At 43.0% G+C, this 15912-nt stretch overlaps 1 protein-coding gene across 2 annotated transcripts in view; it reads left to right on the forward strand.

Annotated features, from left to right (window-relative positions):
• fer (fer (fps/fes related) tyrosine kinase) overlaps nt 1–15912 on the forward strand; it is a 37802-nt gene that overhangs the window by 13523 nt on the left and 8367 nt on the right. The window contains exons 7-11 of one of the 2 annotated variants that reach the window (XM_041898901.1): nt 387–506; nt 746–868; nt 6353–6542; nt 14768–14869; nt 15164–15370. In XM_041898901.1, coding sequence (XP_041754835.1) covers nt 387–506; nt 746–868; nt 6353–6542; nt 14768–14869; nt 15164–15370 — 742 coding nt within the window. The remainder of the gene's footprint in view (nt 1–386; nt 507–745; nt 869–6352; nt 6543–14767; nt 14870–15163; nt 15371–15912) is intronic. The other variant, XM_041898902.1, reaches the window with a different exon arrangement.

The raw sequence follows: 15912 nt of genomic DNA on the forward strand, positions 1-15912 counted from the left end.
ACACAGAGGCTAAATCAGTCAGTTCAGCCCGCCTTTAAAGGAAAATTCCACCCAAAAACTAGTCCATTGTTGATATAATCTCCAAATGTTTTGCATGTCAGCAATCACGTTTTCAAGATATGTAACTTTCAAAACAGATATCTGGCCCATATGATGCATTTAGCATCATATGAAGCTGCTTTTTACATCATACTGGACAGCTTTCTGTATTTTGAAAGTTACATATCTTGAAAACTTGATTGCTGACATGCAAAACATTTTGGGACTATATCAACAATGGACTAATAAAACAAATACCAAATGTTTTTTGGTGGAATTTTCCTTTAATAACAGTACTTTTGTCCCCATTTCAATGATTTTGGTTAACATGAGATGTCATCTTCCAGGTCTCCAGAAACCAAAGAACCGAATGTAGAATTTGACATTTCACTGTTGGAGGAAACAGAGAATCTTCAAGCAAACGAGATCCTATGGAACAATTTGACTGCAGACAGTTTACAAGCGATGTGAGTAAAACAATGTATGAAGGGAGGAGAGTATTGCCCTCATTGACCTTGTTTCGCTCTGACGTTTTGAAAAGAAGGTGGGAGGAATCAAGGAAGGACTTTTGAGATCCATCCACTGTCTCATCTCAGCTGTAGTACAGCATCTCTGATTGACTGAGGATATAGTGTGTGTATCTGTGTTTGACTGATTATGTCAAAGGTCAGAACAACAATTTAATCCACTGCATCTTCTTCCACAGGCTGAAATCCACATCAGATGAGCTGGTCCTCACTCAGCAGAGCCTACGCAGCAAGGAGGAGCTCATGCAGGACCTGGAGAACAAGATCGAGGAGTCCACCAGAACATGTGAAAAGAAGTCTGAGTACGTTGCTACCTTGTCTGATTAATCAGGCTATAATACACAATTAATTGATATATACAGCCTGAAAATAGGGGGGCCGAATCATGTAAATGGTCCTTACAAGACAGAATGTTGAATAAAATTACACTTGAATTTGAGACAAAATATCCACAGGAAATAGTTTTTCTGACTTTTTAGAGAGCCGGTAGGTTTGCCACTGCCAGCTGAATGCGAGGGAACGTAGCTAGTTCGGTCTTTGGTTCGGTGACTCTCAGCTATTGTTTAAATGTTGTGCAAGTGTTAACGTCACATGCATTTACATTTACATTTACGTCATTTAGCAGACGCTCTTATCCAGAGCGACTTACAAATTGGTGCATTCACCCTATAGCCATTTTATTTTAGGGGTGGGTAGAAGGATTACTTTATCCTATCCCAGGTATTCCTTAAAGAGGTGGGGTTTCAAATGTCTCCGGAAGGTGGTGAGTGACTCCGCTGTCCTGGCGTCGTGAGGGAGCTTGTTCCACCATTGGGGTGCCAGAGCAGCGAACAGTTTTGACTGGGCTGAGCGGGAACTATGCTTCCGCAGAGGAAGGGGAGCCAGCAGGCCAGAGGTGGATGAACGCAATGCCCTCGTTTGGGTGTAGGGACTGATCAGAGCCTGAAGGTACAGAGGTGCCGTTCCCCTCACAGCTCCATAGGCAAGCACCATGGTCTTGTAACAGATGCGAGCTTCAACTGGAAGCCAGTGGAGTGTGCGGAGGAGCAGGGTGACGTGAGAGAACTTGGGAAGGTTGAACACCAGACGGGCTGCGGCATTCTGGATGAGTTGTAGGGGTTTAATGGCACAGGCAGGGAGCCCAGCCAACAGCGAGTTGCAGTAATCCAGACGGGAGATGACAAGTGCCTGGATTAGGACCTGTGCCGCTTCCTGTGTAAGGCAGGGTCGTACTCTCCGAATGTTGTAGAGCATGAACCTGCAGGATCGGGTCACCGCCTTGATGTTAGCGGAGAACGACAGGGTGTTGTCCAGGGTCACGCCAAGGCTCTTCGCACTCTGGGAGGAGGACACAACGGAGTTGTCAACCGTGATGGCGAGATCATGGAACGGGCAGTCCTTCCCCGGGAGGAAGAGCAGCTCCGTCTTGCCAAGGTTCAGCTTGAGGTGGTGATCCGTCATCCATACTGATATGTCTGCCAGACATGCAGAGATGCGATTCGCCACCTGGTTATCAGAAGGGGGAAAGGAGAAGATTAGTTGTGTATCGTCTGTGTAGCAATGATAGGAGAGGCCATGTGAGGATATGACAGAGCCAAGTGACTTGGTGTATAGGGAGAATAGGAGGGGGCCTAGAACTGAGCCCTGGGGGACACCAGTGGTGAGAGCACGTGGTGCGGAGACAGCTTCTCGCCACGCCACTTGGTAGGAGCGACCGGTCAGGTAGGACGCAATCCAGGAGTGAGCCGCGCCGGAGATGCCCAGCTCGGAGAGGGTGGAGAGGAGGATCTGATGGTTCACAGTATCAAAGGCAGCAGACAGGTCTAGAAGGACAAGAGCAGAGGAGAGAGAGTTAGCTTTAGCAGTGCGGAGAGCCTCCGTGACACAGAGAAGAGCAGTCTCAGTTGAATGACCAGTCCTGAAACCTGACTGGTTTGGATCAAGAAGGTCATTCTGAGAGAGATAGCAAGAGAGTTGGCTAAAGACGGCACGCTCAATAGTTTTGGAAAGAAAAGAAAGAAGGGATACTGGTCTGTAGTTGTTGACATCAGTGGGATCGAGTGTTGGTTTTTTGAGAAGGGGTGCAACTCTCACTCTCTTGAAGACGGAAGGGACATAGCCAGCGGTCAAGGATGAGTTGATCAGCGAGGTGAGGTAGGGGAGAAGGTCACCTGAGATGGTCTGGAGAAGAGAGGAGGGGATGGGGTCAAGCGGGCAGGTTGTTGGGCGGCCTGCAGTCACAAGTCGCAATATTTTATCTGGAGAGAGAGGGGAGAAAGAAGTCAAAGCATAGGGTAGGGCAGTGTAAGCAGGACCAGCAGTGTCATTAGACTTAACAAACGAGGATCGGATGTCGTCAACCTTCTTTTCAAAGTGGTTGACGAAGTCATCCACAGAGAGGGAGGAGGGGGGGGATTCAGCAGGGAGGAGAATGTGGCAAAGAGCTTCCCTAGGGTTAGAGGCAGATGCTTGGAATTTAGAGTGGTAGAAAGTGGCCTTAGCAGCAGAAACAGATGAAGAAAATGTAGAGAGGAGGGAGTGAAAAGATGCCAGGTCGGCAGGGAGTTTAGTTTTCTTCCATTTCCGCTCCGCTGCCCGGAGCTCTGTTCTGTGAGCCAGTAGATTGAAAATACATACTGGAAATACAAGCCTACAGAACCATATACAGTGCATTCAGAAAGTATCCACAACCCTTGACCTTTTCCACATTTTGTCTTATAAAGTTGGATTAAAATGGATTTCATTGTAATTTTTGGTCAACGATCTACACAAAATACTCCCTAGTGTCAGTGGCTTGTAAGGATTTTTCACTCCAGTGTTTCAGACTGAATATACCAATAATTGTTTATTACAGCCTAATTAATCAGACAAGTTTCTACCATAAATGTACTGCTCAATTCTTCTTCCATTCTGAAGATGCAAGCTGCTATGTGAGATTATTTCAGATAGCAGCTACTTGCAAATATATCCTACAGACGAAGAACTATATGTGTAATTAGATTTCATGAATCATTATAAAACGTATGCAAAAGAAGTGTGAAATCAAAAACTAGCAAGTATAATTGAAAGAGGAGAAGTGTGATGACATGATCTTTCAATAATGACACTTGATATGGTACACACAAAAACAATTTGGAGGACAATATCAGATTTTTTCAAAATGCACATATGGTACTTTGTTGCAAGGGTTCAAAGGACATTAAAAGCGGATGAAACGGCTGATATGTTCGATGTTTCCCTTGATCTCATTGCTGTCAGTTGTACACCTCCCATTAGTAATAGCAACTTAGAGACCATTAGCGACTAGCTAGCTAGATTTCATGTTTGGTGTTGTTTCTAAGAAGCACAGTTGGCCATGATCTAACTCCAGGAGCATGAATGATGTGAAGAGTCATTGAGGCGGACAGGGTACAATGGAGAGAGCTGTGTCTGTAGCACAGGGCTCAGCACATATTTCAGGGTCTGCTGGATAATCAGGGCCTGTCCAGTCATCCCCCTGTAAAGTCTCAGCTACAGATTTGATAAAGGATGAGGACTGGTTGTATGGCCTAGGCTAGTTGTTTTCCTGTCTGAAGTTTTTTTGAAAACATAAATTAAGTGATGGTCATTTGATGAGGACCATTTTCAAGTAGTGAGAAGTTGTTTGATGTGAAGAATTGTGCTTATTCACAAGTTCTAGCATAACTTTTAAATGGATCCCAGCTTCCACAGCAATTTGTTGGGTGTTTGACTGAAATGTCTTCACCAATGTTCCCTCTAAGCTGTGCGCGGGCAGGAACTTCACTCAACTTTCTAGAGCAGTGATCACCAACCGGTCGATCGCGATCAACTGGTCGATCTCCAAGGCATTCCTAGTCGATCGGCAAACGTTTCTGTAAAAAACCCAACGATAAAGCCTTGTGTTCCTTTTTTTGGGGGGGGTCTCGGGCTGTTGGCGGTAGGTGCACCTGATTCAGCTGACCTCCGCGCCGGGTAGGCAACTGTTGCCATTTTGAACCATTTAATGTGTCTGACGGTACAAACTCTACCTTCCCGGCGGGCCCGGAGAGCAAGTCAAGTGCACTATAGGCCTACCGCTGGCCAATCGGATGGCTCAGATTACCGTGTCTGCAGTAACGTAGCAGGCATAAAAGAAGGCTACAGCAAAGTTGATACTGTGAGATTTCAAAACATTTAAAACCATGACTAGAGAGAGACTGTCAACGAATACAGCAAAGAGCTACTATTTTTATGAGTGAGTTCATGTTTAAGTTCTTACTCAGCACTGTCAACACTTTGTATTTAACACTTTTATAAGCCATAAAATGCGCGTTCTTCCTATTTCCACTCAGCGCTACAACAAGCACTGCAGCAGTAATGAATGAATGAGTAAGAAAATGTATCTATAGGCCTGCGTTGTTGTTAGTATTAGCGGCTTGGGTCTTTTTTGATATCAAGGAATATTTCACTTTCTCTGTTCATTGGAGTAACAACATGGAATTTGTGCATGAGGCAGAAATAATGTAGTGCAACTGGTGTTAAGGCATCATCTGGAAGACTGTGTCCCTTTTTGGTCAGTGTCAGTGGAGGAAAGGGAGAGTGGAGGGAGGTTGAGAGATGGACCCTCAGTCTGCTACGCTCTCCCTCCGCTGAAACTGACCATCAGATGCAGGCACCATCAGAGCTGCAGTAGGCCTATATGCAAATAGACCATTGCCATATATGGATCTGGGCCATTTACTTTGAACTGGACTGTGTTAACAGCATGAGCGGTCGTGAGTAGATGCGATTGTTTTGAGATCAAAGCGAGAGCTGCATGTAGCCGTGTGTGCACATTTTGTTACTATCCTTTGCTAGTTAGTGAGTTATTAGGCCAGTTATATGTAATTTGTAGTCAGTAATAGGGGAGTGATTGCTTCCTACAAGAGCACATTTCTAGATGTCTTTGAAAAGTGAGTCAGGTAAAGAGTGTTGTTTTTTGAGGCCGGCTTGAATAAGCTAAGTAGCCAATAGGCAGAGGGTAGCATAATTTGTCTGGTTCTCTGTAATAATGGTATGGGAATAATAATGCATTTTATTTTGTAAAGTGGTTTCTTGCATCAAACAACACAACATTTTCAGTCACCTTGTCTGAAGGACAAGTGGATAAACAGGTTAAAGTCAAGCCCTGCATATTTAATTTTTTCAAACGTCTCATGGAATGTAGGCCTACATTGAACACCACACCTTGGCTGCTACTGTAGGCTGAATGATAGAACCGCTATTTCCATGTTAAAATGTTATGGGACGCATTTTCTCCATTGTTTTTGATGGTAGGCCACTCTTGTAGGCCTACATTATGATCAAATAGCCACAGTAGCCTACTTGGCCACTGTTAAACATGTAACTTAAAGCGGGTACAGCCTCCGTGTTCACAGTAAACGCGCGCTGGAAGTTGCACAGAATTTTCACAACGTTCAAGTTTGCAATCAGTGCCGAAAACAATTGGTCTTCACACCCATTAATCAGAGCACAGATAAAGTTAGGATTTAGCGCTGTTGCCCTGTAGGCTATATATCCCTCTGGAGAAAGCAAACCAAAAAATAATTTGCCACATCCTCGTTCCAAGAGGCAGATTAAGCAGTAATACTGTTTGAATTCAGACGAGCGCCTGTGTGACTCCCCCCCCATATCAATACCTATCTTTTCACTCTCACACACGCACTCCCATTTTCTCTCTCCATCTCTCTGCCTCTCTTTGTTTCTCTCTCACACGACACTCATTCTCTCTCTCCCTCTCTCATTCTCCCTCCCCCTCTCCCCATCAGTGCGGTTCTGCTGCTCAGTCAGAAGCAGTCTCTGGAGGAGCTGAGGCAGACTGTCCAGTTGCTGTGCTGCACCGAGGCCAAGCTGGGCGCCCAGAAGGACCTGCTCGACCACAAGATGCAGAAGAACGAGGGCAAGGAGCTGCCCCCCATGGTCAACTACGAGGACGACGCGCGCTCAGTAAACTCCATGGTGCGTCAGTGATGTTGGTTTTTAATTCGGAAGAACTTACTTGTCTAGCCTGGAATCCAAACTGATATGCGATGGTGAACCATGGTGAAACTGAGCATATCAGTGTGGATTCCAGGCTATTACTTGTCACTCAGGCACACCTTTGTAATAAGAAGGAATGTAGCACTTGTCCTGTCTTAGACCGTTTTGTGTCAAGCCAAACCCGCTTCTTTGCCGTGTTATTTAAATGCATTCCCCAGAGAGATGCTGTATATCATTATGAAAGCATCTATTGATTAAATTAAATTAAATACACAGGTGTAGACTTTACAGTGAAATGCTTACTCACAAGCCCATTCCCAACAGTTCAGAGTTAAATAGTAAGACAAATATTTGCTAAATAAAATAGTAACACAATAAAAACAATAATGCTATAATTGAGGTAATGCAGTATGTACATGTGGGTAGGGGTAAAAGTGACTAGGCAATCAGGATATATAATAAACAGTATCAGCAGTGTATGAAAGTGTCTGTGTGTGTGTAGTGTGTGTTGGAGTGTAGTATGTGTGAGTGTGTGCGTAGAGTCTAGTGAGTGTGCATAGAGCCAGTGCAAAACAATTAAGAAAAATAAATAATAAAGGGGGTCAATGTAAATAGTCAGGGTAGCCATTTGATTAACTGTTCAGCAGTCTTATGGTTTGGGGGTAGAAGCTGTTAAGAAGCCTTTTGGTCACAGTTTCAGCGCTCCGGTACCGCTTGCCGTGCGGTAGCAGAGAGAACAGCCTATGACTTGGGTGGCTGGAGTCTTCAACTGTTTTTAGGGCCTTCCTCTGATACCGCCTGGTATAGAGGAGTTCGGCCCCAGTGATGTACTGGACCGTATGCACTACCCTCTGGAGTGCCTTGCGGTCAGCTGCCGAGCAGTTGGCATACCAAGCGGTGATGCAGCCAGTCAAGATGCTCTCAATCGTGCAGCTTTAGAACATTTTGAGGAGCTGAGGGCCCATGCCAAATCTTTTCAGCCTCCTGAGGGGGAACAGGCGTTGTCGTGCCCTCCTCACGACTGTGTTGGTGTGTTTGGACCATGATAGGTCCTTAGTGATGTGGACACCCGACCCGCTCTACTACAGCCCCGTCGATCTGAATGAGTTTGTGTTCGGCCCTCCGTTTCCTGTAGTCCACGATAAGCTCATTTTGTCTTGCCCACGTTGAGGGAGAGGTTGTTGTCCTGGCACCACACTGCCAGGTCTCCTGACCTCCTGCCTATAGGCTGTCTCATCGTTGTCGGTGATCAGGCCTACCACCGCGTGTTGTCGGCAAACTTAATGATGTGTTGGAGTCGCGGACACGCAGTCGTGGGTGAAAAGGGAGTACAGAAGGGGACTGAGCACGCACCCCTGAGGGGCCCCTGTGTTGAGGGTCAGAGTGGCGGATGTGTTATTGCCTTCCCGTCAGGAAGTCCAGGATCCAGATGCAGAGGTGTTCAGTCCCAGGGTCCTTAGCTTAGTGATGAGCTTGGAGGGCACTATGGTGTTGAACACTGAGCTATAGTCAATTCTCACGTAGGTGTTCCTTTTGTCCAGGTGGGAAAGGGCAGTGTGGAGTGCAATAGAAATTGCGTCATCTGTGGATCTGTTGGGGCGGGGTTTCTGGGATGATGGCGTTGACGTGAGCCTTGACCACCCTTTCAAAGCATTTCATGGCTACAGATGTGAGTGCTACGGGGCGGCAGTCATTTAGGCAGGTTACCTTTGCGTTCTTAGGCAAAGGGACTATGGTGGTTTGCTTGAAACATGTAGGTATTACATGGAAGTGGAAATACCTACACAGACTGCTACAAAACAGTCCTGTAGCTTAGCATCCGCTTCATCAAACCACTTTTGTATTGAGCACTGGTACTTCCTGTTTGAGTTTTTGCTTGTAAGCAGGAATCCGGAGGATAGATTTATGGTCTGATTTGCCGATTGGAGGGCAGGGGAGAGCTTTCTGTGTGGAGTAAAGGTGATATATCCCTTAAGTTGCACAGGTGACATGCTGGTAGAAATTAGGTAAAACAGATTTCAGTGTTCCGCATTAAAATCACGGCAACAGGAAGCGCCAGCACCGGTTTGTAGTGGTAAATAGACAGCTACGAGAAATAAAAGAAACTCTCTTGCTAAATAGTATGGTGTACATCTAATAATTAGGTATTCTAAATCATCGCACACCAGCTGTTGTTAATAAAGAGACACACCACCACCAACCCTGATCTTACCGATGCTTAGAAAAAGAAGCTATATTATCCATGTCCTTGTTCAGCCATGACTCCGAGAAGCATAGTATATTACAGTTCTTAATGTCCCATTGATAGGATAGTCTCGAATGGAGCTCTTCCAGTTTATTATCCAACGATTGCACATTCACCAGTAGAACAGAGGGTAGAGGCGATTTATTAATTCGCCACCATAGTGCCGACACTCCGGCCTCTATAGCGCAGTCTTCGCCTTCTATGAGTGTCGGGGCCTGGTTCGGGATAATCAATATGTATTTTGCCTCCGATTAAAAGTAGAAGTCCTCATCCAAATGGAGGTTAGTGATAGCTGTTCTGATGTCCAGAAGCTATTTTCGGTCATAGGAAACGATGGCGGAAACATTATGTACAAAAAAAGGTAAGATCAGCCCAAAGAAGTACACAAAATAGCCCAATTGATCAGGATCCTGTAAAACGGCCGCCATTCCCTGCAGCGCCATTCTATTAAATGTGTCGACTGGATGATTTTGTAAGCCCTAGATACTTTTGCAGCTTATACTTACACTAAACAAGAATATAAATGCAACATGCAACAATTTCAAAGATTTTACTGCATTACAGTTCATATAAGGAAATCAGTCAAATTAAATACATTCATTAGGCCCTAATCTATGGATTCCACATAACTGGGAATACAAATATGCATCTGTTGGTCACAGATACCTTTTAAAAATAAATAGGGGCGTGGATCAGAAAACCAGTCAGTATCTGGTGTGACAACCATTTGCCTCATGCAGTGCGACACATCTCCTTCGCATAGAGTTGACCAGGCTGTTGATTGTAGCATGTGGAATGTTGTCCCACTCCTCTTCAATGACTGTGCAAAGTTGCTGGATATTGGTGGGAACTGGAACACGGCCGTAGGGTACTCCCATGTTAAATTGCCTACTTTACGCATAACCCGATCATGGCTGTATTCTTTTTTTAAAATATATAATTCTCTAAACATTTTGGTTATGCTTCATTGGTCATTTTTAACATGCTTCCATGTCGTCTTAATCAACAAACTACATCATACCTAAAAACACTTTCATTCTAAACGTAAAAATGTTAGCATGAACAGATAGACTGTTGCATGGAATATACGTCATGATTATTAGCCAAAGAGCCGATTCCAATGGACTTTCTTCAATTAGCTAACTAACCCTGCTTTTAAAATGCTGAAAAGCTGTTGCGTACCATTTTGTTTGAACAATAGTCGGAGAAAACACCACCAAATTAAGTTTCATCAACTACCCAAGGACCAGGTTAGACGAACCTCATGGTTTCAGGCTATTACACCGTGATTATGGAAAGCTATGGGCTCCGGTTACTCAAAGAATTTGTGTGTTCAAGTAGTTTGTCACTTTGCATAAAGCTTGCTAGTTCGCTTGTAGTAAAGACTAGAGAGCTGTATCCATCCAAATAACAGCCATAATATTCTTATGCATTTGGATATTTATGTAAACCGGGAGATTCCACCAACTACATGTAGATATTGCCATAGGCTAATTTGGTTTGGGACATTTGGTAGGGTTGTATCCCCAACTGGTCTCCGCCAAGTTGAAAGGCCATATAGGCAAGACAACAAGAATCAACTTTTCTAAATACCTAGATTGTTCAAGGGTAGGCAAAGACTGGAATTAGTTATGCGACACATCTAAGACTAGCGAATTAGATTGAGATGAAGTTCTCTTGCTAGCCAGCCAGCTAACGTCAGCTAACCGGCAAAAAAAATAGGGGTAAACAAACAGTGACATAAGTATAATGCGACAGCTTAACTGTCAGTGTTAGCAGGTCAGATAACAAATTAGTGGCAGAATAAGTAATGCAAATAATTTGTTGTTGTGACAACCAAGTATGTTAATAACGACAAGTGAATACGACAAAAAGCAGTTTGCTTAGGATGACGCCAAAGTTAGGCTAAATACATGGGAGTAACAGGAGTACCCTATGGCTGTACTCTACTCGGGGGCGTGGTGAAGTTAAGCCACACCTCGCCATGTGTATCTGTGCCAGGAAGTAAAAGCAGGATGTGTACCCTTCAATCTGTGCTGCCATTTGTTGAGTTAACTCAACTAACATTACAACAAATACATTCCATTGCATGAGCCACATCAGTTAGCATCATTTGAATTAACATGATACATTACCATAGCTATCCAGCATAGTCTCAGTCTGTATTAAATAGAACGTGGCGGCCCCGCCCACCTGTGGGGAAAACAACCTGTGGTTATTTAGGTTACCCCATTGGCTCACAGCAAAAACGTAACCTTTTTCAAAAGCTATTTTCTTGTCTGCTTTTTTTAGTCAATTAATACATTTTCCTGTAAAGCACATTGCATTGCATTCCATGTCTGAAATGTGCTGTATAAATAAAGCTTGATTTGATTTGACAAAACTACATTGAAGAAAAGTACAACATGTCTAAAGATTACTTTTCAACATTGCCTGCTCCCGAGCGTTCTCATGACTTAGAAAAACCTTATATTGTAGGCATGTAGGGCTTCCCGCATGCCCCTTTTCATGACGGTGCTAGCAGCCACGTAAGTGAGTGCTAGTTAGCTACCGGAACATTAAGCTAGCCAAGACAAACAACACAAACAAACGGACTATACAGCCACAAGTAGTGAGTAGAGTTATAAACAGACAACTAAACAAGTTAAATATCTTACCTGTGATGAAATGTCTTCCACACACATAGCTAGCTACAGTGCCTTCAGAAAGTATTCACACCCCTTGACTTTTTCCACATTTTGTTGTTACAGCCTGAATTTAAAATGGATTAAATAGAGATTTTTTTTTATCACTGGCCTACACACAATACCCCATAATGTCGAAGTGGAATTATGTTTTTCAAAATTTGTACAAATTAATTTAAAATGAAAACCTGAAATGTCTTGAGTGAATGAGTATTCAAACCCTTTCTTATGGCAAGTCTAAATATACTGAACAAAAATATAAACGCAACATGTAAAGTCGCATAGATCACAGAAATTCTCCATATGCACAAAAATATTCGCTAAAATGTTGTGCACAAATTTGTTTACATCCCTGTTAGATAACATTTCTTCTTTGCCAAGATAATCCATCCACCTGACAGGTGTGGCATATCAAGAAGCGGATTAAACAGCATGATCATTACACAGCTGCACCTTGTGCTGGGGACAATAAAAGGCCACTCTAAATTGTGCAGTTTTGTCACACAACACAATGCCACAGATGTCTCAAGTATTGAAGGAGCGTGCGATTGGCATGCTGACTGCAGGAATGTCCACCAGAGCTGTTGCCATATAATGTAATGTTCATTTCTCTAACATTAGCTGCCTCCAACGTCATTTTAGAGAATTTGGCAGTACGTCCAACCGGCCTCACATCCGCAGACCACGTGTAACCACGCCAGCCCAGGACATTCACACCTTCAGACCAGCCACCTGGACAGCTGATGAAACTGAGGAATATTTCTGTCTGTAATAAAGACCTTTTGTGGGGAAAAACTCATTCTGATTGGCTGGGCCTGGCTCCCCAGTGGGTGGGCCTATGCCCTCCCATGCCCACCCTTGGCTGCGCCCCTGCCCAGTCATGTGAAATCCATAGATTAGGGCCTAATGAATTGATTTCAATTGACTGATTTCCTTATATGAACTGTAACTCAGTAAAATAGTTGAAATTGTTGCATGTGTGTGCTTGACAAGTCTCATAATAAGCTGCATTGACTCATTCTGTGTGCAATATAGTCTTTAACATGATTTTTGAACGACTACCTCATCTCTGTACCCCACACATACAATTATCTGTAAGTTCCCTCAGTCGAGCAGTGAATTTCAAGCACAAAAACCAGGGAGGTAATCCAATGCCTCGCAAAGAAGGACACCTATTGGTAGATGGAAAAAAGAAATATATATATATATATATATATATATATATATATATATATATATATATATATGTTGAATATCCCTCCCTTTGAGCATGGTGAATTTATTAATTGCACTTTGGATGGTGTATCAATACACCCAGTCACTACAAAGATACAGGCATCCTTCCTAACGCAGTTGCTGGAGAGGAAGGAAACCGCTCAGGGATTTCACCATGAGGCCAATGGTGACTCCACAATACTAACCTAATTGACAGAGTGAAAAGATGGAAGCCTGTACAGAATAAAAAACATTCCAAAAACATTCATCCTTTTTGCAACAAGGCACTAAAGTAATAATGCAAAAGATGTGGCAATGCAATTCACTTTTTTTCCTGAATACGAAGTGCTATGTTTGGGGTAAATCCAATCCAACACATTACTGAGTACCACTCTCCATAATTTCAAGCATAGTGGTGGCTGCATCATGTTATGGGTATGCTTGTAATCGTTAAGGACTAGGGAGTTTTCCATAATAAACAATAAATGGAATGGAGCTGAGCACAGGCAAAATCGTGTAGGAAACCCTGGTTCATTCTGCTTTCCACCAGACACTGGGAGATTAATTCACCTTTCAGCAGGACAATAACCTAAAACACAAGGCCAAATCTACACTGGAATTGCTTACCAAGAAGACAGTGAGTGGCCAAGTTACAGTTTTGACATAAATCTGCTTGAAAATCTATGGCAAGACTTGACAATTGTTACCCAGGAAGACGCATAGCCAAAATCGCTGCCAAAGGTGATGCTAACGTGAATTGAATACTTATGTAAATGAGACATTTCTGTATTTCATTTTCAATCAATATGCAAACATTTCTAAAAACATGTTTTCACTTTGTCATTATTGGGTATTGTGTGTAAGATGAGTGATTTAAAAATATATATTTTATCCATTTTGAATTCAGGCTGTAACACAACAAAATGTGGAATAAGTCAAAGGGTATGAATATTTTCTGAAGGCACTGTATGTGTAGTCTACTTGGACAACGGGTCCCCACATTTCCCACTCTCCCACAAATAGCCTGAAGCCACAGGGCTCTTCTCACAGTCTCATATTTCCCTACGGGGGAGCATTGCGAATCGTAGGTCAGGATTTTTGACCTGATTACATGTACATTGAACAACGCAGCTTTTTGGCATGTTTTGTTATTTCTGTATAACTAAAAATCGACAACGAAGTTTGCTCTGTTACAATGGGGGTCAATGGGAAATACGTTTTTGGTTTCCCCATTTTGTGGCTGTGGTCGAGGGGAATTTGTCCTTATCACGTGAATATCGTATCAGTTGATAGAACATTCCAAATGACCATAAAAATTATTACATCACAATACCAGGCAGCCATTGTGAGTGTACCCATGAGTTTACCAGTCAAATTGCCAGGGTTAGAGCTTCCAAGACCGTTCTATTCATTCTGTGCATTGTCCTGTACATTTTCATTGTATAGTAGTAGGTCAGTATGTTTTTTTGTCTTCTGCTGTCTCCAACGACATATTCATTCAGACAACTTAAATATATATATTTTTTTTATCTAAAGGACAATGGTGTGCTGAACTTTTTTCACTTCTCATCAAACCATCTGGGGAGATGAAATGTGACCGAAATGTCAATCCATAGAGATAAAAATAGATGTATCTGTGTGTCAATCAAATTTCTGTTTAAAAGCAGATGGTGTCTTAGAAAAACCAGTTCAGAAGAAAAACACTGAAGTTGCATACTAGTTGCAAACTAGTTTTCCATTGACTTAGTCATTTTAGTGAAATGGGAAACATATTTCACTGACATTGAGATGTTTGACTTTGAATGGGGCAATGTATGAGCACAACATAAAAAGCTGTGTGTTGACTGTACAGTATGTGAGATGATTTAGTGCTGTTGAGCCTCCTTTGGGCTGTAGCTCTCTCTGCAGATAGTTGGGTGAACAGAGGAGGGCAGTGTGAGCACATAGTGATCACTTTAAACCTCCCTAACATACAGTACAGTAAGGTTTACTGTATTGGGCTTGTTCAATTGTTAATGCTCAACTGATTATAAGTCTAACAAATGTCTCTGTATTCTCAGGACAAAGACAAAGGCAAAGACAAGATTTCAAAGTTGGACACCTTGCGTCATTCCATCGCCGGTATCATCCGCTCTCCGAAATCTGTCCTTGGATCATCATCTGTAAGTTCTAAAGTCTGTTAGATAGTTCCAAAATTGGTTTTAAAACCATTGTCTTTGTTCGCGTTGCCTTGAGTAGTGAGTGTGGAAAATATGTGTATCATACATATTGCATTCAAATTGTGCGTTACCTGTTATATCATATCTAGTCAACAATATGTCCTTTCTGAGTGGAGTGACACAGATCTTATAGCTGTCTTGACTGACAATTGAAGAGTAATTCACGATTGATCCCTAATTGTCATTATCATATCATCATATATCATCATGTAATTTCATTCCATTGTACGTGTCCAGCAGTTTTTCGACGTGATCCCGACCAGTGAGAAGCCCCTGGGGGACCAGGAGTGGTACCACGGGGCCATCCCCAGGACCGAGGCCCAGGAGCTGCTCAAACAGCAGGGCGACTTCCTAGTCCGGGAGAGCCATGGCAAGCCTGGCGAGTACGTCCTGTCTGTCTTCTCCGACGGACAACGGAGACACTTCATCATCCAGTTTGCAGATGTGAGTTCTACTTGTTCAGTTCTGAATAAAGCTGTTTGTTTCACTGCAGAGCAATTGGGTTTCAGCAGTATAAGAGACAAAAGATAAAAATGTATTCAGGTATATTTGATGCGATGATGTGCGTCAGCCAATGATTACTTTGTGTCTGTTACGTAGACAGAGATACGAGTTTACAGGCAACTTGGTACGAAATGAAACTATTTGACAAGGAATTCTATGGTTGATATTTATATTTAATTGATTCAGATGGCAGCAACTAGTAATGCTACTAGTAATTGCTTGTAAAGTTGTAAGGTTTCCGTAACATGAAAGATGCTGATTAGCAAAGCTTCCAACTCATCTTTTTAGTTTATAAATTACCAAGTCAGTACCCTTGTAGTTAGTGTCTTCCCTGAGATTGGAAGGTTGGGAGATCGATCACCAGCCGAATCATACCAAAATGGGACCCGATGCGTCTCTGCTTGGCACTCAGCATTACGGAGATAGATTTGGGGTAAGGCCCTGTGATAGACTAGCGTCCTGTCCAGGGGGTGTACTTGTAC

The sequence above is a fragment of the Coregonus clupeaformis genome, chromosome 15 (genome assembly GCF_020615455.1).
Source record: "Coregonus clupeaformis isolate EN_2021a chromosome 15, ASM2061545v1, whole genome shotgun sequence".
Taxonomy (NCBI): domain Eukaryota; kingdom Metazoa; phylum Chordata; class Actinopteri; order Salmoniformes; family Salmonidae; genus Coregonus; species Coregonus clupeaformis.